We start from the raw sequence: 26,597 nt of genomic DNA, 5'->3' as shown, positions 1-26,597 counted from the left end.
GGACCCGGTCTGAGCTTTCCGACTTCTGGCATGCAGAAGACGGAAACCACAGAATGGACAGGTGAACGCTAGTGTGAACCTAGCGTAATAGTGCAAACGCAGTAGAAAATTACACACCCTGGAGATCAGATCTCTGTGTGTACACGGGGATGATGTATGTATTATGTTTAAAGTTGATCTACTATCTGAAAGCCAAATACAAAGCAAATCTTGCTAGGAAAGCTGACCATATAAAGTTAGCAATATTTGCAAACATCATCATCTTTGGAGATACAATACCCTCTGCCCTACTTCTAAAGCTATTAGAAAAGCATAAACATTTAATAAGATATTTATACACACAACCAAATTAAAGATCTGAATGAATAGATTTACAAGTAATTTACCTGCTTATATCTCTACATTCTGGAAACCTCATATCATTGTAAAAAACGCCTTCAAAATAGAAGTAAGCAGATTTGAACAGATCCTGAAATAAGCAGAAAACTAGTTATAAAAATTGACTGGTATACATACATTGCACAAGGCAGGTTTAAAGCTACTAACTGTTGGTAAAGATCTTAAAAATGGTGAGGACTTGAGAAGCATTATAGTTGGAATTTGCATAACTTTTTGTTACATAGTGAATAAACTTTATTTTTGACATAGGTGATGACTAGGGTTGAGCGATCGTGATCGGAATTCCGAACACGATCTTTTTAGGTGGGATCGAGATCGGTAGTATTTCCCACAATGCCTTCACACTGAGTATATAGCGTATACTCAGTGTGAAGGCTCCGCTGCGGTTCCATGGGAATGAATGGAAGCAGCCGGCACACAGCCTTAACCCCCTGCGCGCCGGCTGCCTCCATTCATTCTAATGGGAGACTAAAGTAGCATCTCTAGTAGCTACTTACCTCCAGAGATGGCTGCTCCGCTGCTCTTCGCCTCACTGCCGCTCCAGTCTTCTTCTTCCTTCGCTGCCCCCTCCCTGCCAGGTTAGGAGAGTGTGGGCGGGTACAGGGCGGGGAGACGTCACATCTCCCCTCCCAGTACCCGCCCACACTCTCCTAACCTGGCAGGGATGGGGGAGCGAAGGGAGAAGAAGACTGCAGCTGGAGCGGCAGCGAGGACAAGAAGAAGGAGAAGCAGCGGAGCAGCCATCTCTAGAGGTAAATGGACACCAGGGGGGACTAAGTAGCCAGAGGATTAAAAAAAAATCCTCTGGCTACTTAGTGATTCACTACACAGCATGGATTCTAACAATTCTTAGATTCCATGCTGTATAGTGAATAGGATTGCTTTTAAAATCCGATCTCCGATTAATAAAAAAAATACCATTGACTTGCATTGGGATCGGAATTGAGATCGAGATCGGGTTCGAATGAAAAATGATCGGAAATCAGATTTTAAAATCGATCCTGAAAAGTCCATCCATGTGCAGGCCTCAATTAGTAGCAAATGTATGTGTCCAAGAGCACCGTATGGCAGCACACTTATGGTGGTGGCACACTATGTATCTGGATGCAGCTAGTCCTAGACCACTGATATTTTCACATCAATGTAAAGCTGCAATAACATGGTACATTTTTGCACAAAAATGCATGAATTTTTATTGGAAAACTGTCTTAGCATTGTATGCAAAAACATACCACTATACAGTATAATGATCCATGGTGGTCCCTTCACACGGTATAATGTCCCATAGTGGACCCTCCACATGGTGTAATGTTCCATAGTGACCCCTCCATGTGATATAATATCCCATGGCCGCCCCTTCACACAGTATAATGTCCATAGTGGACCCTCCACACCGTATAGTATCCCAACAAATTTTCCAAAAATGGGAATGGCGTTCTACACTCCCTAGCTATTATTATAATGTGGGGTCTACAATAGAGTACAATAAGAAGAAGCCCAAGAGAGCTGATCAAACATAAAAAAAAACAAAAAAAAAAAACAATGTTGTTCACCTTCCCAGGACTCTATTGCGACTCCCTGTTCTCTTCGGTAGTTCTACCAGATGTCAGTGACTGCTGATTGAGCCTCAGGGGTCACTTTGGCGCCATTATGCATCATGACGCCAAAATAACCTCTGAGGCCCCCCCATGACGTCAAGCAAAAGTGCCAAAGAGAATAGGGAGTCGCTCTGGAGCGATGAGTAAAATTGTTTTTTATGTTTGTAGAGTATAATAATAGCAGTTTTGTTTTGGTCATGTTTCGTCCAAAAGAAAATGGTGGAACAGTATAGAATATAGAAGCAATCTTGAAGGAAAAATATGGCAGTCCTTTTACCTTACAAACATTTTCTGGTGCCAGGTCTGGATTGCTGCTGAATTCTCCCCCAATCTGTAAGTCACTGACACACTTAATGGCATCTCGAAGTTCCGTCAGTCTCTGGCTGCCTAGAACTAGGACCGTCTCATAGGGTTTGTACATCTTGTGCTGAAGATGATATAATCCCAAAGATACATTATGCAGCACATTTATTTTTAATATATATATATATATATATATATATATATATATATATATATATACACACACACACATTTTACAATTTACTTCTGATAGCAAATGCGACTACTGCAAAGTTACTGCCAACTATAGTACTATGCAAAAGTTTTATGCAGCTGTGGGAAAACAAATATGCAAAAGTAAGAATGCTTAAATAAAATAACCAAGAAGGAAATTAAATTATATTAATATTTGGTGTGACCATCCTTTGGAGAAGGAGCCCTGGAATTAAAGCTATGGCCCCCATAGAGCCCTGATCTCAACAACCTGCAGTGTGCCTGAGATTATACATTTAGTGCACCGTTATTTAGAAAGCTGGATTTGCTTTATTATCAAACAACTAGATTGATACCAGTTAATCCAAAAGGTTAATAAACTTGAATATTTAGGAAACTAAAAGTGAGATTTTGGTTTAGCCAGAGACCAACATAGACATCCTTCTTTTCATTAAAGGGGTTGTCCCATCACAAGGATCCTATCTATACTGCTTGTTAATGTGGATGTAAGACTTTTCCTAAATACATTGCTTCAGCAAAACTCCTTTGTTTGTCCACTATCTTACTTTATTCAATTCATTGTTGACACAGCTCTTGACTTATCTGCTCAAAAGTCAAGTGATGTATCCGCCTGCTCTCAGGGAGGAGGGGCTAAGTGCACGGGAGCGAGCCTGTGTTTCTAGCTATTCCTGTGTCTACACCATGTGACCTTCCTGCTCTCAGATAGGGGAGAGGAGCTGCTTTCATTTCTGAACTCGTCTTCTGTTCTCCCAGTTATCAGGCTAGCTAATTCAATTGTGTTCATTATGGCAGAGACAGGCAGTCTCTATATGTAACACAGAATGGAGTTGCTGCTGCCTGTACTTCATAGTCCAATATTGTGCATATAGTGTTGTTTGAGGACCTTTGATGACATCACAGGCCCTTCAGCCACCCCATAGGATCACGCTATGCAGTGGGCGGAGCTACACGCTAATTTGGGGGCACACCTAAACGGCAGGTTGCATATGAAACCCCGCCCACCAAATGACGCAAGAAACCAGGAATAAAGAAGATTTTACAGCAGTGAAGACTGGTGAGTATGCGACGTGGGAATACCCCTTTAATAGTCTTCCATCCATGGAGCCCCTCAGTTTCTTAATCTATTGATGGTCAGCACTTAGCAGCAGCTCCTAGAAGTGCTCCTAGACACTGTTCAGAGAGATGTACTGTTTTCATTCACCATAAAACTCCTGTATAAGAAGAGCCCACAACTTCTCAATAGGCTTTAGGTCAGATGAAGACGAGGGCCATATCATTATTTTTTCATCTTTAAGGCCTTAAATTAACTGGCTAGCCATGCAGTGTAATGTTTTAGTGCAGTGCCCTACATAACAATCATTGTTTGCTTGAAAGATGCAGATTTTTTCCTATTTGAAGAAAGAGTCTTCTAAAAACTCGCGTTAGGTTTTGAAAGCTCATTTTGAACCAGAAAACGTCCAACTAGCTCACCTTTAACAATACCATCCTATAGCAGTACCCCACCTCCACCTTGTTGGTGTCAGAGTAAAAAGTGAAGCTCTGTGCCCATTATTGATCCAGTCATGGGCCCATCTATCTGATCCATGAAGAAACACTCATCTCATCAGTCTATAAAATCTGTCTTCCAATATTTCTTTCTCTACACCTTACATGGAAGCACAGCCCTTCTCTATTTCCCATGGCTGGAACTCCTGCACTGGGCATTGGGCATTGGCCATTGCTCCACTGAACTCTGCATGTTCTCTGTACCCTGTAGCCTTCAAGGAACTCCCTTCCATGATGATTAAGTTCATATGAGCTGGCAAACCAACACAGATTTCAAAATAATAGTCTTTGTTTTGACCCTAAAGGCTAGTTCACACGGGGGCAAGGAGGCAGATTTTGACAGCGGATTTCTCCTCAAAATTCACCTCCATACAATGGTGGTCTATGGAGACCACTAGCGTTCTTTCATGCCACTAGCAGAAAAAAGAAGCAAGCTGCCCTTTCTTCAGGCTTATTCCGCCTGGCAGCAGCAACCTCCGGGGTCGGTCCATTCATTTGAACTGACTCCGGAGGGGGAAGCTGCGACTGCGACGGTCATGGCAGGCGCGTTTTGACCCGAGAGTGATGCGGCTCCCCGCGTCACTCTTGGTGCCAAAATCTGCCCCCCATGTGAACTAGCTCTTAGCAGAAGTGTGACTCCTAGACATACGATCATGACCATTTGGCAGCTCTTCGCTCCAGTATTATAGATTGGCATAGGGATGGCAACCTGAAACATGGGTATGCATGGAAGTCCCCCCAATAGGCATCATGGCTAGAAACATTATCGCATGAATCCTACACGAAATAGTAGGCCCGAGCCTGAAGATTGCACAACAGTTCTTATCCAGCTCTCCCAAGGCCATCTACGGTCTTCCCAATACTACGTTATCCCCCCCAGTATAAATGATGCGGCATTCCATAAATGGTTTAACAAGAGATCCAGTTCATAAGAGAGGGGAATTGAGGACAGTCGAAAACCTACAAGATGACACCAAGCCCTGCTACTTGGGCGTTTGGAGAGCTAATTAACACTCCCATTTCCTGGCCACTTTTCCTCCTCCTTGACCTTTCCTCGATCTCAAACAAATTTTGATTCTTTGTGCACAGGCCAGGGAGCAGTCTGACATAAGTTATAGGTTACATGCACAATGTGGAGATCGCCTCCAGACAGACCCTCCAAGCTTTCACTGGAAACTGGAAGTGAGACCTGCAATTACATTTCTCAGATAGTCAGGTTCTACACCTATATCAGAAGGCACACTGCTCCTCTGACTCTTGTTGCCTTCAGCAAGCCGGAAATAAACTCCTCTTTTGTCCTGGCCACATGCTGAAAGGGTGATATGCCTCCTATTTTGCCTGTGTCTGTCCTGTACATCAGTCATCCTGGACAGGGGTATAGAGAATTACTGCCTCATTTATTGACTTTTTTCTCTGGTCCCCTTTCTCCTCCATTTGGACGGGATCCCCTTGAAGTCCTAGTGAGTGTCTCTCGTAGGCCACCAGACTATCAAAGCTAGAGAACTGGAACTTGTATACCAGCACAAAGTGGGTCCACAGACTTCAGGGGATCAGACTGATGGAGGAATTAATGAGACATTTACATTATAGATCTGAGACCTTTCAGTAAATCTTGTTTTACTGAGTCTTATATCAAGACCCCGCTGAATATAAAGTGATTATGTGATAGTGCTAGAACACCATCACAGCCTAGGCAGTGGGAGCCCTGTTGTGAACCCCTTCCTGACCCCCCCTCCTATTTTTTTTTTTTTTTTTTTGTTCTTTTCTTCTCTCTCTAACTTCCCTGCTCTTTTACCTCCTTTTCCCTTCTGACTCTGGTTTGACACCTTTTCCATCTTGTTTGGTCAAACCATTTAGCGAGGTGGTACTGATACTCTTAGGGGGCGTTCACACTACCGTCTGTGTCCGACAGGTAGTGTCCGCTCAAAATCTCTCACAGACATTAGCAGCGGACACTAGCTGTGTCCGCGACACTTGTCATTCATTTGAATGGCGGTCGGGTGCGTTCTTTTACACTCCGTGCCTGTCCTTCACTGTCCACTTGTAAAGATGTCCGACTTTTTAAGCGGACAGAAAAACCTGACACGTCAGGTTTTTCTGTCCGCTTGAAAAGTCGGACATCTTTACAAGCAGACAGTGAAGGACAGGCACGGAGTGCAAAAGAACGCACCCGATCGCCATTTAAATGAATGACAAGTGTCACGGACACAGCTAGTGTCCGCTCCTAATGTCCGTGAGAGATTTTGAACGGACACTACCTGTCGGACACAGACGGTAGTGTGAACGCCCCCTTAAATGTAATTGACTAGGGGCACTTTTGCCCTGCCCCCAGTGCCAGTCCCTAGAGACCGTGCATCTTTTCCTATTGTTCTGTATACTATTCTTATTATATACTGTATATTGTTCCATAAATAATTATTTAAAAATAGAAAGAACTGTGTGCAAGTGTTGAAGAACTCAAACTGAGGAAGGTAACCACAAATATTGATTTAATTATATTTCTCGTATGTTCATTCATATCTTGTTAATTGACCCAAGTAAACTATTAACAATACTTTTTGAAAGGATTCTTACTTTGCAGTACAGTATCGTATAGCGCATTGTGATCTCTCTTTATTGGCCTTTTGAATGTAAGTCTCCTGTCAAAATAGCTAGCACATTTGGGGTATGTTATCACATAGGAATTTGACGCTGAATTTGTCAAGCAAAAATCTCTGCTTCAGCAAGTGGAAGCAGATTCTTTATATGCTTGACAAAAAACAGACACAGATTTGGATGCTGAATTAGAAGCAGATTTTGATGCTTAACGAACAGAATTTGGTGAAGATTGCCACTGTACTTTGCCTTTATTGGACAGGGCCAAATTCCGCAAGCAGATTTTGACATATTAAAGGGGCTCTATCAGAAAAATCCTGCAGATAGAGCCCCACATATGCGTGCATAGCCTTTAAAAAGGCTATTCAGGCACCGTAAATGTTAAATTAAACTACACCCCCCCCCCCCCCCCCGTTTTAAAATAATAACTTAAATAAGAATGTGCTCTACTTACGGAACGTGCACGGTGGGCGGGCATTCAGGGTGTGTCTTCATCTTCTTCCCCGCCTCTTCTTCATCTGACGTCTTCGGGTCCCGTCCTCCTCCAGCGCTTGCTCGCGGACACTGATAAAAAAAAAATAGCCCGGGTGCATGCGCAGTAGCACGCGGCTTCTACTACGGCTACTGCGCATGGGCTATTTTTTTTTTTTATCAGTGTCCGCGAGCAAGCGCCGGAGGAGGACGGGACCCGAAGACGTCAGAGGAAGAAGAGGCGGGGAAGAAGAAGACGGCGCACCCTGAATGCCCGCCCAGCGTGCACGTTCCGTAAGTGGAGAACATTCTTTTTTAAGTTATTATTTTAAAACGGGGGGGGTAGTTTAATTTAACTTTTACAGTGCCTGAATAGCCTTTTTTAAAGGCTATGCACGCATATGTGGGGCTGTATCAGCATGATTTTGCTGATAGAGCCCCTTTAAGCATCCAAATCAGACAGACACAAAAGTTTTATTTTCCATCTCCCATTCATTTCAATGGGAGATCTCAGGCAGAAAGAAAAAAAAAAAAAAAAAAAAAAAAAAAAAAAATCAGCTACTGCCTCCCATTAAATGGGAATGAGATGAATGGATTCAGCTTCAAATTCCTATGCGTGAACACCCCCAAACAAACAAATGCACAAGTACTGACTAAAAACTAGCTAGTAAAAACATTCCTGTAAGTGTTGTAATAATGAAGCTACTAGGACTGGGCTGGCAACTGAATCTTTTTACTAATATGACCAAAATATCTCATTTGGATCCAAAGATGCCCTAGTTATTTTTTTAAGCCTGGAGCCCTGAGTACGGGAGGTAACAGACATCAACATAAATGTCCAGTTAGTTGGAAAACAGCAGTAGGATCTGCACAATGGATTAGCCTAGCTTGGAAGTAGCAGGAATAGGCTAAAACACACAGCCATTTGGCTTACTGACCAGATGCATCATGAGCAAAATATTAAGAAATTTTGTTTATATAGATTAGTATATACAAACCTTTGGAAAAATAACAGGATGAAAAATATTCAGAGTTAGCACCAGGTCTCCCTCATCAACCATGTCTGCTGGATCTTCTGGCCTTGTACCTAAACTCTGAGACTCCTATAAAGAAAAAAAAATAAAAAAATGAAAAGATCATTTACACGCTTACACTAGGATCACACTAGAGTTCGGGTTTTTGTTGTTCGGGTTAACATCGGGACCAGAGAGACTGAGATCCCATCGCTTAAAAAGCAGTTACACGTGGAAAACCACAGACCTCATAGACTATAATAGGGTCTGATGGGCTTCATCTTGGTTTCTGCCAATTTTATACAGAAACCTGCAGAGAGAAAAGTCCTACTGCACGTGATTTTTAGTAGTCTCTGCGGCAGAGACTCCAATGCAGGTGTGAATGCAGCCTTATTTTTCTGCACAGTATAATATATTATTATATATTCCTCTAAATTATGTTATTTTCACTTGCATGATTACCTTTGCTGCAGACTGCATTGTCTACACTGTATGATTCTCAGTTACAGATTACTTTATAGCCCACAGCAACCTCTACAAGGGCTCAAGCCACCATTCCGTACTGGTTAAGTGAATGTGTAAAGCAAATGGTGCTCTTCAGCATTAAATCTACCGATTTCCATGTACCATACAGTATTCCGATGACTGTGGTAAACCATTTTGACTGACTGAAAACTACCAAGTACACACTGATCTAAAAACAGTCAAGGTACAGCGAAAATATTGTAAAGCAATAAATTCCTGTGAGACAAAATTCTAACTGCATCGGAGCACCTATTGAATTGGAGTTGGTGGAAGTGGTAAAAGGTTTTCATTACCAAAACATATGGGAACTGATCCAAAAAAGAAAGGCAACACAAAACAATAATACCATATAAATCTACATGGTAGTAAAAATACAATGTGATAACAATGTGAAGTCAATAATTGTGATCATTTCCTTAAAGGGGCTCTATCAGTAAAATTATGCTGTATGAGCCCCACATATGCGTGAATAGAATTTAAAAAGGCTATTCAGGCTCCGCTAATCCTATTTTAAAGCCCCCCCACCAGTTTTAAAATAAAACCATAAAAACATATTTGTAAATCATACCTATCGTGCACGGTGGGCGGTCCTCCATGGTCCGACATCACCTTGCTGTCACACCTTCCTCTTCTTTCGGCAACGTCCTCCTGTCCTGGCTCTTCCACGCCTTCATCTTCTTTTATCCGGGAATGAAGAAGTGAATGAGCGTACTGCGCATGCGTACTACGCTCGCATAGTTATAAGGGGTACTTAGGACTACAACAAAAATAGCACCGGCGCCTGTGCAGTAGCGTACCGGAGGGAGCGCTACTGCGCATGTGCGGGATTTGAACACAACCCGCCGGAAGAACAGAAGATCAAGGCGGGGAAGAGCCAGGACAGAAGGACGTCGCTGGACGAAGAAGAAAAAAAAGGCGTGACAGCAAGATGATGTCAGACCATTGAGGACCGCCCACAATAGGTATGATTTACAAATATGTTTTTATGGCTTTATTTAAAAATGGGGGGAGGTTTAAAATAACATTAGCGAAGCCTGAATAGCCTTTTTAAAGGCTATTCAGGCATATGTGGGGCTCATACAGCATAATTTTGCTGATAGAGCCCCTTTAAGAAGCAGTGATAGACAAGCTCTACTGCAGTGTTGCTCTCACCATTTCATAATGGAAAATCTCCTGACGGAATGCCCGGTCAACCATCAATTCCTTGCGTCTTTCATTGATTTTGTTCCGAATACTGTATAAAAGAAAATGTAAGTTGTAGTTATGGCAAACATTTATCTTTAGAGAAAAATAAATGCAAGAGATGCAATGCAAAGCCTCTAACAACAAGACTCTAAGGTTCGACGTATAGAAGATTGAAAACGTAGCACTCCAATATCTTCGTAATGAGAAATCTACTCACCAGTCATCATACACAATTTCCAGCCACACTTTCAAGTCAATAGTATTTTATTTTTATTTTTTAATTGTATTTAGTTTTTTTTTGGACCTGCATGTATTTTACACAGTCACACCCTTTGACCTTATCAAAATTGATAGCTGGCAGCATAAATAGTAGTAGCAGCACAGGGTGACCACTTATTTAGGCGAGGCTATTTCTATGCCTTATTAAGAGATATGTTGTGGCACTATGAATGATTAGGACATAGGGCAGATATTTTTGGGACTGGTGGTACACAAGACACTGACACCTGGCACCAAACCAGTTTTGGGACAGTTCAAACTGAGATCATGCTAATGTGATTAGGGTTCATATCCATGAGAAGGGGTGTATACTTAAAGCATATCTGTCGTGTTCGTTAGACTTTTCATGAAAAGCTGCCGTGTGTGTGCATACGAGAAATAACGCTACATCTGGCCATTTTAGGTCTTCTGTTCTGCAGTCTTTAGCACGTTCCTCCTCTGCCCGTCTTATCTGTGGTTTTCATTCCTCTCCGATTTGGTGGATGGAGATTACCCATATAATGCTCACAAGGAGTGGAGGAGGAGGAATCATCTCCATCTCTGTCTCTCTTATTTAGAAACAGTCCCAGGACCATGTAAGATACATACAGTGAAATACTGACCGGTACTCATGTGAGTAAAGTGCTTTCTGTTTCTGTAATATAACATTTATTTTCAGCTTGTTCTCTCTTATGTCCTGCACACTCCTACCCCCTGCATTCTCCATAGACTTCTACAGATAGGAGTCAGCAGAGTCAGGCGAAAGTCATTTGGCAGATTAGGAAGGAGTTGCAACAATTATTGGTAAAAAATACAATTATGATCTCTCTGTTGTGACTAATGGAAACGATTTTTTTATGCATTGTGGTCAGGACTGTGAAAACCAGCCGGTCTGAGGGAAGATGCTAGTGTGGTCCTCCGGTATACATTGCTGTATATTTGTGTATATGATCTAAACAGACCGCATTTGTGCATGTATTCCATATACAAGACCACTGTGTGGGTGTATATCTCTAGATATATATGGCTTCTGGAGTGAAACTGCGAGTTTGGTTTTCCCACTGGCTGCCTGAAGCCAATCCTCTTTTCAATCTATGTAAATATATGGTTCACGGAATGTATTTCCTCCGCCAGCTACAAGAAGTCAGTGAGAAATCCTCATTGTTTGTGCCTCAGTGTAAAGTGTGTATCTGGGGTAATTTAACAAAGTAACGGCAGAAGCAGGTTACTTTTTATAAGCTTTTTACTTACAGAAACTTTTCCCATGGATCAGTACAACAGGCTGTCACAGTAGTCACATGTCCAGACATCACTTTGGTCAATCAATAACGCTGATATGTGAATATAAATAATTGTTCAATAATTGTCAAGATTTTGATGTGGGTCTTAGGCTAGATTCAAATTTGCGTCGGAGTTTCTGAAGACTTTTCTCTCTGCCATTTTCAGTATAAAAATGGCGGAAAGCCATCAGACCCTATTATAGTCAATGGAATACGTGGACCCGAATGACAGAGGGCCTGTCACAAGTGTGAACCTAGTATAATTGGCCAGCCTTAATTGAACCCTGCAAGAACATTTTCTAAATGCATCATACGGTACATTAAATAGGGTCAATTAAAAAAATGGCTTTTGGAAGGAAAGGGTTAAAGTGAACAAGAGAAAGAAAACTGGTAAAGGTGTCAAGGTGTTAAAAAATTAGATTTTTACAGAACATAAAAATGTGACTAACAAGAGCTTGATCTCCTTAGGAAATTACGCATTCCTCATACAGCAATTGTGAAGCAGGAAACACGTATCCAAAACATACTGCATTTTATACATAGTCAATATGGTTCTTTTAATGTTGCCCTAAAATGGTTTTTGGCTACCAAGACAATATTTCACGTGTCAAATGGACATAGAAATCTTTGCCTATTTGTTTAATGACGTAAAGCAATTAACATGAAGCAATTCCGGAATACACTGTCCACCAATAAGTATTTGGACATCCATGCAAATGAAGATAGCTGCGGTCGTGATGTATGTTCCACCTTCCACCGTTAAATAAGAAACAGCATTGGCATTAGTCGCATGGAAGATGCCACGAAGTGCAGAGTTGTCCAATTTCAAGAAAGGGGTAATTGTGGGGTACCACAGAAATGGTTGATCCTTAAGGGACATAGCAAGCGAACTGAATTACCCAAAAGCGACAGCGGCCTATGCAATTACAAAGTGGAAGGTGAACAGTGATTGTCGGGATGTGCCCCGAGTCGGCAGACCCGAAACTGGGAGTTAGAGACGGATGAGTGCTGGCCAGAGAAACTTCACCCAACTGTGGGGGGCTAACAATATTGTTTGAAAATTATATTTGATAAATTACATGAAGTGGGGGCCCAGATCACTTGTCTTCCAGTGATATTGCCTTTTGTCAGCCATCTTGTCCCTATCAAAGATAAGTAGTTTTGTCTCACAAAGGAATTGCTTAGACTAATTAACATGGAGACACTATGGGCTGCGCTATTGAGACTTTAAACAAAAGATCAAAGAAGAGAAACCCTTCTTTCAGGTGATAAGGAAATGGAATGTTAATGAATCCTTATCTAACTAATTTTCTTCAAGGAGGATGTAAACACAGAATGTCTATAGGCTATTGAATGTTAGCCCCAAACTGGCTTTGAGTTTTACTTTTGTTCATGATTTGTTTAAAATTAATTTTTTGGATGTTCAGCTCACGGGCGCAGTGGATGAAAAAACTGTTGTTACTACACTATTTAGAAAGCCCTCTTCGGGAAACACAATTTTGAGGGGTAACAGTTGTCACCCTCGACACACACTCAATAGTATACCAGTGGGTGAATTAACAAGGTGTAAAAGAGCTTGTAGTAATGAGTCAACCTATGTTGAACTCAGTATAGAAACAACTAATAGATTAAAGGATAGAGGTTATTCTGAAACAATACTTAATAAAGCCTTGACTAAGGTGGCACTTAGAGAAAGAATAGAGTTATTGAAAAATGATGAGAGGTTAACCAAAGATGAGCTGGAAGAAAAAAAGATTGTATTCTCTACCCCTTATAGTTTAGAATATAACAAAATAACTGAAATTATAAAAAAGAATTTACCAATCTTACAAACAGATCCAATTTCTAATGAAATATTAGCAAAAGGCATTCATTGTGTGGCAAGAAAAGGTAGAACTTTGGGTGATGATCTTTCCCCCAGTTGTTTGCCGATTAACATAGAGACCAATTCACACAGTGCGGGTTTCTGGGGTTGTCAGAATCCAAAATGCAAAGTTTGCAAGTATGCTGTATTTTCAAGGGAATTTGATAGTAATGCTTCGGATTTCAAAGTGAAAATTAAGGTACATCTTAATTGCATGAGTGAAAACGTAATTTATTGTATCCGTTGTATAATATGTACAAAAGATTACATCGGATGTACTACTCGGAAGTTAAAAATTCGGATAGCGGAACATCTGAGGGATAGTACTAAAATAGGGATTGAAAATATATCGGGAGCAGCACAGCATTTTGTGTCCATTCATAAGGGTAGTGTAGATTCTTTGCGGTTTTTTGCAGTGGATAAAGTTACGGAATCTGTTAGGGGAGGTAACAATAAAAAATGTCTATTGGAAAAGGAGGCTTTCTACATTTTCAAATTCAATAGTCGGAGTCCTTATGGACTCAATTTAAGATCAGATCTAATGTACATTCATTGAATGCTTTAGGAATGGAATATTGTTTTATCTATATTGAATTCAAAAACTGATACGCTTATGGTAAGATTTATAGCATTTACTTTATTCTATGTTTAAATGATGGGCATAATAATAATGGGCCAATGAGGTATAGTGTATGTTATGCTTGATTATCAGATGCCATCTTATCCAGCTATGTGCATGTCTCAACGCTAGTGTATGTATAGGTTGAGGATATTTTTCATTGGCTGGTCGGGATCACGTGACCCAGACAACCAATGAATAGAGATGCTTCCTTATTGGTTCGTGTGTTCCATGTGACCGCTTCATTCATAAAAAGGAGCATAGAGCATAGTATATGCGCATCAGGAGTATGGGAAAATTATGGTGAACTTATTTCCGCGCCTATGGGCATAAAGGTTAGAGATTTATAATCAAATATTCACTGCATATATTGAGTTAGGGGTTATATGTGAAAAGTGCTACCATTATATGTATATATCAATTCCGGATATCACGTTTTAGGTAGATGTTTGGTGTAGTTGATGGTAATGACGGATTAGCATCTAACATGGTTCAGGTGTAATAAAGGAATTAGCTGTGTATTTAAACCTAGCAGGTTAACAAAACGGAAGGCTATGACTAAGGGGTACAGCATACCCGGAAACGCGTCAGCCAGGTCTCGAATGATGGGATTTTAAAACACTTTTGTGTCTTCACTATCACGTTTGTTCGTTTGTACGAGATTTGCCCATTTTTACGTATGGAAAATTAAAAGTTAAATTTTAGAAAAAAGGTCATCTCTGGAGTGCGGACTGGATCATTTTTGTATTCTACACACTGTTGATTATCCCAGGAGTCCGGGATTTTTCTGGCCGTGCACCCGGAAGATTTGACCACCACATGAAAATTCGGTGAGCCACTACTTTACTTTTTTGTTTATTCAACCCACCTGGATCTTGAGATATCACTGGCTAAAAAAGTGCTACATAATTTCGCAGCTTCACTTCAACCAGCGTACAGGGGAACATGAGAAGGGAGAAGAGAATGATAGTTTTTATTCTCCTGTCCCTATGATCAGAAGCACACTTGCCATTTAACCCTTAGGGCCAGCATTGACACACAGCAAATAAATTGATTTAGAAAAAAATAAAATTAAAAAAAAAAAAAAAAAAAAAAAAAAAAAAAAAAAGGTAAATGAAAAGAAAATGGAACACAACTGGTATCACCACGTTCGTAACAACCCCTAAAATAAAATAAGTATGTTATTGATTCCACATGATAAACACCATAAACCTTAAAATTCAGGTGCCAGAATAGATATTTTCTGTTCATCTCACAAAAACAAAGAGTAATTAAAAACTGATCAAAAAGTCTTATCTACCAAAGAAATACAAGATCTTGTAAAATTATATTGAAATAAAATGCAAAAACTATGAAACCTGGAATGCAGAGGGATAAAATGTTTCTGGTTTAAGGCTAAACGGTGTTAGGAATGGTTCACACTAGCGCTTGTATTCCGTCCAGAAGGAGTCTGCACGAATCACTTGTGCGGGCAGTGCGCGGCAAGCACACGGAGCCCATTATAGTCTATGAGGTCCGTGTGCTTTGTCAGAACATTGCTTTCAATTGCAATTGTATTCCGTCCGGGGGGTGTCCATGCGGACTCCTTCCGGACGGAATACAAGCGCTAGTGTGAACCAACCCTCAGATCAGTGAAGAGTTAAAGAGGACCTTTCACCACTTTTGGGCACAGGCAGTTCTATATACTGCCAGAAAGCTGACAGTGCGCTGAATTCAGCGCACTGTCGGCTTTCCCGATCTGTGCCCGGTGTGAAGAGCTTACGGCCCGGTACCGTAGCTCTTCTATGGTCAGAAGGGCGTTTCTGACCATTAGCCAGGAACGTCCTTCTGCCTCGAGGCGCCAATCGCGCTGTGCTGTGGAGCCGGGAGGAACTCCCCCCTCCCTCTGCTCACACAGCTTGTCCGTAGACGAGCATTATCAGGAGCGGGAGGGGGCGTTCCTCCCGGCTCCACAGCACAGCGCGATTGGCGCCGCGAGGCAGAAGGACGTCTCTGGCTAATGGTCAGAAACGCCCTTCTGACTGTAAAGCGCTACGGTACCGGGACCGATAGCGCTTTACACCGGGCACAGATCGGGAAAGCCGACAGTGCGCTGAATTCAGCGCACTGTCAGCTTTCTGGCAGTATATAACACTGCCTGTGCCCAGATATGGTGAAAGGTCCTCTTTAAGAGGCGCCAGAGTTATGTGTCAGTAATATTTATTTCAGCCATTAATTCAAAATCTGTAGTAAAAAAGTGACATTTTCGTGACAATTTAAATGTGACTGTTGGGAATTAGCATGAATACCTGAATGTGCATGTTTTTGTCATAGAGACATGAGAAAAATAAGTAATTTTTTTCCTGTGACTACCAACATACTGAAGACTATTATTCAATAGTACATTATATAATTATTCATTGATCAAAGCATACCTCAAAGTCACTAGACAGCTATCTTCAGGGATAATCTCTGGTTTCGTTTCCTCTCCGTCCTCATTACATTTTAACGAATCCACACTATAAAAGTCAAAAACATGACCAATAAATTGCCACGTCTGTTAGATCAGTAAGATTGATTCAACACGCAAAGTTAAAAATGATATATGATACAGTGGTTACAGTTATACAACTGTCACTGAATGTAAAGTAAGTTGCCAAGAATTAATCTATGGAACTTCCATGAGCAGCACAAAATTGCCTCTGCCTACGTGCATCATAAACATTTTTGGAAACTGGTGATAAAATTATGATTTCCTTTAACCGAAGAGAACACGATGTTCAAAATGTCAAGCATTCAAAACAAGTGAGAAAAACTGATATAAAGTATTACCAAGGCTCAGAAATAATGGAATCAGTCAAATTAGTGAACGGTATATGGTGAGCTTAAAGGGGTTTTCCAGCACTAGGACTATTAATTGTTGCAGCTTACTAATGCTCTCCAGTAGCCCCACACGCACAATATAATGCTCTCATGTGCCCCCCACATAGTATAATGCTCCCCAATAAACACAAAACAAAGTATAATGCTCTCCATTAGCCCACACAAAATGTAATGCTCTTCAGTGGCCTCTAAACACAGTATCTTACTCTATAGTGGCTGCACTCACAATATAATGCTACCCAATGCCATACATAAAGTATAACGCTACCCAGTTGTCCCCATACACAGAATAATACTACTATGTACTCCAATTAGTAGTGCTAATCAGTAGTTTCAGTGTTTTAGACCTGCTGTGAATGCAGTCGAACCCACGATATACTTTGGCTATCTGCAGTTTTCCTATTGAAATTAATAGGAGAAGGAGGTATGGCAGAACCTATTTCATTATCAAGAGTCTGCCTGATCAGGTAAGCTAATCTTCACTCCCCGGACAACCCCTTTAAAAGGGACCATGCGCCAAATGTGCGAGACAACATCGCCATTCTACTGAATGCTAGAAAACTGGTATAGAGGGATTGATTAACTCCACCCATTGCGTTGTTACAAAATATTTCACTTTTTTTTGTAAGAAAAAAAAGGAATTTAAAAACAAAAAACATTATATTACACAAGAAAATATTCTTAAAACAATGCAAAAGCACATAGTGTGAACGATCGACCGCAAGGCTGGGTTCGCACTCCGTTGTTAGGGAGCGTTCACACTACCGTCTATGTCCGACAGGTAGTGTCCGCTCTTAGTGTCCGCGCCAGATTTTGAGAGCGTCCGCTTGTAAAGATGTCGGACATCTTTACTTGTGGACAGGGAAGGAAGGGCACGGAGTGCAAAAGAACGCACCCGATGTCCATTTAAATAAATGACAGGTGTCACGGACACAGCTAGTGTCCGCTCCTAATGTCCGTGCCAGATGTTGAGCGGACACTAGGAGCGGACACTACTTGTTGGACACAGACGGTAGTGTGAACGCCCCCTTAATGTCCATGTTGTTTTCTGTCAGAGGATGACAGCAACAGACATTAAACCGTCACAGAGAACAGACACAGAGACACAGACTGATTCTATGTCCGTTCCCATTGACACTAATGTAAACAAGATAATGGAGGCTAGCTTCTGTCATATTTGTTTACTGTAACAAAAGAAAAGTTGTATATACAGTACAAGACTTTATCTGTATCACCAGCTAGACCAGAGAGATGGTCTGTAACCTAGGCAACCAACTGTAAACACCGATGTCAGATTTTTTTATTTTTTTTTATATGTAGATTATGAGCCCCACATAGAGCTCACAATGTACATTTTTCCCTATCATTATGTCTTTTTTGGAATATGGGATGGAAATCCATGCAAACACGGGGAGAACATACAAACTCCTTGCAGATGGTTTTATGCCCTTGGCGGGATTTGAACACCAGGACTCCAGCGCTGCAGTACTAACCACTGAGCCACCGTGTGGCCCCTGATGTCAGATATTTAGAAAGATCTGACAATCTAAGCAAGATAGATAAAGCAATGTGTTGGGATTTAGTTCAGATAGCTTAAAGGGGTATTCCCATGTACATAATCATATCTATATTTGTAGGTAATTAAAAGTTAAACATTTTTGCAAATATAAGTAATTAAAAATTCTGCAAAGTTTTAAAGATTTTTTCTAACTTTCTTAGTGGTGACAGTCTGTTGTCTTCGGTTGCCATGGATACGACCACTAATGCAGAACCTTTCTATGGTCTGGGACTTGTCAGGAACTCAGCCATGACATTCTTATTGTAGCCGGGTTATCAGGCAGGAGCACTACATGTATCAGAAGATATCCCGGTCACAATAAGGAAATCATGGCTGATTTTCTGACCTTAGAAAGGTTCTGCATTAGTGGTCGTATCCATGGCAACCGATCAAGACAACAGACTGTCACCACTAAGAAAGTTAGAGAAAATCTTTAAAACTGCACAATTTTTAATTACTTATATTTGCAAAAATGTTTAAGTTTTAATTATCTACAAATTTAAAAATAATTATGTACATGGGAATACCCCTTTAAGCTACATATTTGAATATGATCTTGGATATGGAATACCCCTTTAAACCATAATAAAAATTATTTTTTCATAAATCAATGTTGAAGGTAAAGGGAACAAACTCTACAATATACTTCTCTAAAGAAAAGTGTTGTTAAAGGGGTTGTCCAGGCAAATAATTGTTGGGGGGGGGGGGTTTAAAAATAAATAAAATCATACTCACCTTTTCCCAGTGCTCTAATGTCTCCCAGCACTTTCCGGTCTTCATGGTCCATTGTCTTCTAGTGGAAGTCCCAGCCGCACTTGACCTCTGAAGCCAATCAGTGGCCTCAGTGAAGGGCATGTGACATCACTACTTGTGACGTCCCACAGTCTCTTCTTGAGGCCACTGATTGGCCTCAGCAGTCACATACGCAAACAAGCAATGGAAGTTTTCAATGAAGTCTATGGCATTGGGGAGACAGGAAGAAAGACAGATTTGAGGTAGCCTACAGAATTACACGAGTCGTTTCTGTAAGGAGAAGGCTGGATAGAAACTGATAACTGTGTCTCTATATTACAGATGTCACTCTGATTTGAGGAGTGCTTTCTTCGTCTTTCCTCCTCTCCACAGACTTTTATTTCATAAATTTGGTCAGTGACAGAACAATGCAAATAAGTACAGGACCCGGCCATTTTCTTTATCTTCGCCTGTGCTATTGACTTATGAAAAAAAAAAATAATAATAATAATAATTAAACTTTAAATCGGGATTTATTTATTTTTTTATGAGGAAATACAGGAAATAAGTCTGAGTGAAAATGAAGCAATTTGTCTGGATAACCCCTAAACACGCATATACTGACACCATCATATGACAAAAACTTTGATCTCCAGACATAAAATAAGTAATGAATTTAATGTCTGGCTTCATGAAACCAAACGGATTAGTCACGCTTCTTTCACCGTCAGTGTGTGTGGAGTGAAATCAAGCAAGCTCTTTGCTGGGATAATTTACCAGTATCACTTAGGCCAGGTTTTGAGAAAGTGGTATGAGGAGGTCAAAAAATGTCACAACTGGTGTTTATAGAGCCACAAGGCACCCACGGTTTGCAACTTTTTTTTTTTTTTTTTTTTTTTACACTAGAGCTCTGATGTAAAAAGCATAACAAATCTGCCCCACTATGATTTGTAAGAACACTCTAGTTTGACACATAGTAAGGCCTGGTTCACATCCACGTTCGGTATTCTGTTCGGGTAATCCGCTTGTGACCCCCGGAACGGAATAACGAATGCATTAATAAGCGGTAAGCAATGAAACCACGCAGACTATAATGTTTTCCGTGTGGCGCCTGCATAAAACATGGGAAGAGGAAAGGGCTGCTTGAAGTACTTTTCTCTCCAGATGATTCATTCAGACACCGCGCAGAAAACACAAAGACCCCATTATAGTCTATGGGGTTCATGTGGTTTCATTGCTCACCGCTTTTTGATGCGTTCGGTATTCCGTTCGGGGGGGGGGGGTAGAGAAACGACTCCCAAGCGCATCCCGAACGCAGATGTGAACCGGGCCTAAATCCATAAATATGAACTTACACACGTATACAGGAAAGTTGATTCTATTATATTTAGAGAAAAATGGTCTGCCAAGCCAAGATGCAACAAATAAAAGAGACTTCTGTTGCTTCTGTCTAGTTTTGTGCCTTTAAAGAAAACCTTTCTCCACCTCCACCAACTCCAGTTCTTAGCATATGTTAATAGCCACTGCCCCATTGATTCCAGCACAGTTGGAATTTTTCTCTAGCCTCCACCATTCCTGAGCAATCAGTGTAGTTTGTTTTTTGTGCCTATGCAAAGTCAAGAATCAGGCAAGAGCAGGCAAGAGGTTGTGACTCAGAGCTCAAAATCATGCTCCCTTTCCTGCCTGCCTGACACTACAGAGCCTAAATAGCATATCAGACACGAAAAGTAACTGCAATTATTGCTCAGGAAAGGATGCAAACAGCTAGACTTGTTAGAGGTGATAAGTCCTCTTTTAAGGCTAAAGCCCCACGTTGCAGAAAGGCAGCTTTTTTTGTTGCAGATTTTTCAGCGGTTTTTTGAGCCAAAACCAAGAATGGTTACAAAAGGATTGGGAATAGGAAGTTAGGGTCCATTCACACAAAGTTTTTTGGTGAGGAAAAAAAATCAGCTTCAGGAATTAGGAAATGTTTTTTTTTTCCCTCCAGCACAGTGTATGGCCCTTGAAAAAAAAAAAAAAAAAAAAAAAAGCCAGTGGTTTTATGACATGGTTTTTGCCAAGTCCACGTGGATTTTCCGCCTCCCTTTGACTGCATTGGTTTTTCAGGTGGAAACCGCCTGAAGGAAGCTTTTTAGCGAAAAAAAAAAAGCTAGCAGAACCCATAGAACTCTATAGGGAGGCGTTTTTTCCACATTGATTCTGACACAAATTCAGCGCCAAAATCCTCGCCAAAAAACTCTGAGTGGATGCTTATATACTTTTACCTTCTAATCCATCTACTCCTGGCTTTGGCTCAAAAAAAATGGAGCAAAATCTACAGAAAAAAAAAAAAAAAGCTGCATTTCTGCAGTGTGGGCCTCAGCCTAAGAGGCATTTACCGCCACCAAGCCTTGTACCAATTTGTGATGGCAAACACTAAGATAGTGGATACAATCACCTACTGTGGTAACCACTAAACACTATGCCCATGCAGGGTCAGAGTTAAAGTATGACTCCAGTAAAGAAAAAAAAAAAGTATCCCCTCCATTTGGAAACTGGGTGTAGTGTAATGGTATTAAATAATTACTTATTGTACAGTTATGTGCTCTCCTCCGAAGCAATGACATTCGAGCTGCTCTGCTAATGTAGAAAATCGTCTAGTTTTCAAGTTTGTTGTAAAGGAAACAGACAAGCTCACCTGTGTTAGACAATAAAACAGTCTAGATTTTGAAACGCGTTCAAAAGGAGAGGGTCAAGTTCATTTGTGTTGAAGTCACTCCACCATATTTGTCACTTTTCTTTTGGGACCATTTGGGATGTCACCACAAACACCAGACTGGTATTGCTAAAAAAAAATTTTGGCAATATTTCTTCATTCTCCCAACTTTCTCAGATATACCGTATATACTCGAGTATAAGCTGACCCCCCTAATTTTACCACAAAAAACTGGGAAAACTTATTGACTCGAGTATAAGCCGAGGGGGGGAAATGCAGCAGCTACTGGAAAATTTCAAAAATTAAAATGGTCGTAGTTTTTGGGTGCAGTAGATGCTGGGGAAGGGGAGGGGGTGTTTTGGTTGTCTGTCTGCCCCTTCCCTGAGCTTGAGGACTGTTTTTTTTTTCCCCCACTTGGAATTCATCCTGGCTGAATATAGGGTATCTGCAGTGCTCCTATTAACCCCTTCCTGACGGAACAGGAGCACTGCAGATACCCTATATTCAGTAGACAGGGCACTGTCAGACACAGGGATACCTAATGTGTATGTGTTTCACAGTCATTTTCTATTTTTGTATGTATTCTAGGGAAAGGCGGGATTAAGAACTTTTATTTATTTCTGCACTATTTTATGGGAGATTCTATACATTGACATTGTGGCTGGTCATAAACCCCCCTCACCCTCCTAAAAAAAAAAAAAAAAAAAAAATTTTTTTTTTTTTTTTTGCTGACTCGAGTATAAGCCGAGGGAGGTTTTTTCAGCACAAAAACTGGGCTGAAAAATTCGGCTTATACTCGAGTATATACGGTAGATTACCACTGAGGATTATTTACTCCTTAGGAATATGATATAAGGTTATGTAGTAAATGACTACAGCTGCACTTACAAAGTGTCACTGAGTGAAACAACACATAGTATGGTTTTATAGCTAGTCTTGGTTGTTTTGGATAGCTGATGGAGTAATAGCTTGAAGTTGCCTGACACTGAGGGGGGAGTTCACACTTGCGCCCCTGAGAGCTCTGTGTCATTGCATTGTAAGCCCAGGAGAATCTGCATAGCAGACGGCTTCTCGGTGGTCAGTTTTAAAACCCATTTATTTGAATGGGTTTTGAAAGCAAACTGCCGGTGTCTGTATGCAGCCTCTCCACAGGGAAAACCTTTTTTTTTTTGGCCAGACACAAAGTTGGATATACAGGACTTTGTGTCCAGTCAAAGAAAAAAAAAAAAAAAAAAAAAAAAAAAAAAAAAAAAAAAAAAAGATTTCCCCGCAGAGAAGCTGCATACGGACACCGGCAGTTTGCTTTCAAAACCCATTCAAATTAATGGGTTTTAAAACTGACTGCTGGGAAGCCGTCCCCTATGCAGTTTCTCCGGGGCTTAGGATGGAAACCCAGCGGAATGACACAGGGTGCAAGTGTGAATGCCCCCTTTACAGCACAATGGAATGTAGACGTCTGGAGAAATGCTCGAGACTAACAATTTGCATACTTACCCTTCTAAGCATATCTCGGCAACAAAGGCCAGAAATTGCAAGGTACAAAAGGCATTGGTTTCACGTGACCTTAATCTATGGAAGGGTAGGTTCACACTACCATTATGACACTGGGTTCACACTAGCGTTCGAGTCTCTGCTTTCAGTTTCCGTCTTCTGCACGCAGAGGATGGAAACCTGTCATGCCGAGTCCGGCCGTGAGTGCCGGTGAGCGTTTTATGCTCTCCGCGGCGAAACCATTTTTTTTAAAATCAGATACAAAGTCCTGTATGTCCGACTCTGTGTCCGGTTAAAAAAAACATGGTTTCGCTGCAGAGAACATAAAATTGAAACATAACTGCAGGTTTCTGTTTCCTTCCCAAAACCTGAAAGCGGAGACCCCGGGCGCAGATGTGAACGAGCCCTTAGTGTCCATTGCATTCATTTGTCATAGGATGAGAACATTAGACATTAAAGGGGACTCCAAGCACTCTTGCTGTCACCTTTTCACACTAGGAACAACCCACAGAAATAAGAGCAGCGCTACCTTACTTCTGGCGGAAGCTATGATTATAGAGTGGCCTGACGAAGACACCAGACCGGTTTTTAATGTCATGTTTTAGCTCATCCTGTCACGTCATCATTTTACAGTGGCTCTTTTTATTTTACACTCAGAATGACGGAAAGACACATTTTACAGCACAACCTTTTTCTTAGAATCCACACTCACATGTCTAGCAAGTCAAAGCCCACATTAGATGCGCCAACTTTCCGCCAGCGTCTAGGCGTAACCAGAATGGTCAATCTGGGTCATTGCCTGTGAAACGACACCAATACGGAACGGAACTGCAGTAACATCTGTGACAAATGCTGCAGGATTTGCTCTGGATGTCACACCGCTTATCTGCAGCATGAACTGAAGAGTATGGAGAAACCACACAGTCACCATATCCTGAATTTTGAGGATAAAGCCACTGAGCAGCAGATACACCCTATACAATAAAGCCACTGAGCAGCAGATACACCCTATACAATAAAGCCACTGAGCAGCAGATACACCCTATACAATAAAGCCACTGAGCAGCAGATACACCCTATACAATCTTTTCTGTAGATATGCAGAGCTTGCAATAGCTCTCCCTCCTCACTCACACTATACTATGTGATGGCACAGCCGCCACTGACCTGCACAAGCTCTTGATCTCCGCAGCAATGTCCGTCGTGCAGTCTAGCTCTGCAGCCAGCTCGTCATCCTCCACATCCACGTAAGACTCCTCCGCTAGAGTCAGGTCGCAACCACTCAGACTCTGCCTCCACAGATCTCCGAAGGAGGCCACATGTATCTTCTTGGTGTTCACATGTGTAACCTCATACTGGGGAATGTTTTCATCCGCTATCCCCGCCATGCTGTACCAGGAACCGCTGCAAGCCGCAAGGCATTCCGGGGATTGTAGTTCATGACTCATAGCTACGTAAGTGACGGCGGCGTCCTAAACTACAAGACCCAGAAACCTTTACGTGTAATGACAACAATGAGGAGAGGCTGCTCACAGTGGCTGAGTGGACAGCCTGAATTTACACACCATTTATATGCAGTCAGATGTGCCGTCAAAATTAAAAACGTTAACTTATTTTAAACTTCGTAAAATAATTTAAAAAAATAGTCTTTATTAAATATTGAAAGGCTTTTCCCATAGACGTAACATTTTTTTCAGTGGTGACAGTTTGTTGTCTTGATCGATTGCCAATGGATACGACCCTGAATGCAGGAACTTTCTGTTATCTGAAACTTGTCAGAAACCCTGCCATGATTATCTTAGGCCTGGTTCACATCTGCGTTCGGTATTCCGTTCGGGATGTCCGCTTGGGGACGGAATACCGAACACGTTGACACGCGGTAAGCTTATGAAAGCACACATAATAACTGCTTATTAACCCTTAAAGAGGACCTTTCACCATTTTGCCCACAGGCAGTGCTATATACTGCCGGAAAGCTGACAGTGCTCTGAATTCAGCGCACTGTCGGCTTTCCCAATCTGTGCCCGGTGTGAAGAGCTTACGGTCCGGTACCGTAGCTCTTCTATGGTCAGAAGGGCGTTTCTGACAGTTAGCCAGAGACGTCCTTCTTCACAGCACAGCCAATCGCGCTGTGCTGTGAGAGCCGGGAGGAACTCCCCCCTCCCTCCCTGATAATGCTCGTCTATGGACGAGTACTGCGAGCAGAGGGAGGGGGCGTTCCTCCCGGCTCTCACAGCACAGCACGATTGGCTGTGCTGTGAAGAAGGACGTCTCTGGCTAACTGTCAGAAACGCCCTTCTGACCATAGAAGAGCTACGGTACCGGGACCGTAAGCTCTTCACACCGGGCCCACATCGGGAAAGCTGACAGTGCGCTGAACTCAGCGCACTGTCAGCTTTCCAGCAGTATATAGATCTGCCTGTGGGCAAAATGGTGAAAGGTCCTCTTTAAGTACTATCATGGTGTCTATCATAATGATATGTGTATGGTATTGGTGTATGATAGATACCATGATAGTACTTAAGGGTCCTCCAAGCAGACTTCCTGAACGCAATACCGAACGCAGATATGAATCGAGCCTAAGTCTCCACGTAATGGGCCACAGCAAAAAGGCACTGACGGAAAAAACGCGGTTTTTCACAGAATGTTATAAATTATACCTGTAGGGAAAACGCTGGTGTTTCCGTAGGTCTTATTGACATTCTGCCATTTCCAAAACCGCATTGGTTTTGGAATTCGCACCATGTCAATTATACCTATGGAAATGTTAACACAGGAGTGAGCAATCCCCGACACTGGTGCCAGAGTCGGCACCTAAGGCATGTCCACCTGGCACAGGACTCTCTCTGCTGTTTTAAACAAATGGCAGTGCTGCGCCAGGTGGCAATATCTCTATAATCGCCCAGGAAAATGCATTCGGATGGCAGGATGCACTGGGGGGAGGTGGGAACAGGAGGCACAATGTCTAAGTCTTCAGGCCAGTAGCCTAGTCAAAGGTCAGCAATTACCTGTGCAAAGTATAATATGGCAGCTAAATTTGCCTTCATTTATTTCAATAAGACTGTAAAAATTAGTTTAGATTTCTTCAACAAATAGACTAGGCTGTGTGATAGGCACCCTCTGCCCCCACAAACCAGACATGCTGCAGATTACTCTTAGGGAGCGTTCACACTACCGTCGGTGTCCGACATGCAGTGTCCGCTCCTAGTGTCCGCTCAAAATCTGTCACGGACACTAGGAGCGGACACTAGCTGGGTCCGTGACACCTGTCATTCACTTGAATGGGCATCGGGTGCGTTGTTTTGCACTCCGTGCCCGTCCTTTCCTGTCCGCAAGAGAAGATGTCCGACTTCTCAAGCGGACAGAAGAACCCTGCATGCAGTGACAGATT

General features: G+C 41.7%; 1 protein-coding gene across 1 annotated transcript in view; it reads right to left on the bottom strand.

The window, feature by feature from the left end:
* Positions 1 to 24,606, bottom strand: part of SNAPC3 (small nuclear RNA activating complex polypeptide 3) — a 36,496-nt gene extending 11,890 nt beyond the window's left edge. Inside the window, exons 1-6 of the mRNA XM_075263692.1 lie at positions 24,374 to 24,606; positions 16,283 to 16,366; positions 9,815 to 9,896; positions 8,123 to 8,227; positions 2,275 to 2,424; positions 387 to 469 (exon numbers count right to left, since the gene is read on the bottom strand). Of these exons, the coding sequence (XP_075119793.1) occupies positions 387 to 469; positions 2,275 to 2,424; positions 8,123 to 8,227; positions 9,815 to 9,896; positions 16,283 to 16,366; positions 24,374 to 24,594 (725 nt within the window). The 5' untranslated portion in view covers positions 24,595 to 24,606. The remainder of the gene's footprint in view (positions 1 to 386; positions 470 to 2,274; positions 2,425 to 8,122; positions 8,228 to 9,814; positions 9,897 to 16,282; positions 16,367 to 24,373) is intronic.
* Positions 24,607 to 26,597: the final 1,991 nt, after the last annotated feature.

This window comes from Leptodactylus fuscus, chromosome 1 (genome assembly GCF_031893055.1).
Source record: "Leptodactylus fuscus isolate aLepFus1 chromosome 1, aLepFus1.hap2, whole genome shotgun sequence".
NCBI classification, from domain to species: Eukaryota; Metazoa; Chordata; class Amphibia; order Anura; family Leptodactylidae; genus Leptodactylus; species Leptodactylus fuscus.
The sequence above is the reverse complement of the archived record's forward strand: the minus strand, read 5'-3'. Positions and strand labels throughout refer to the sequence as shown.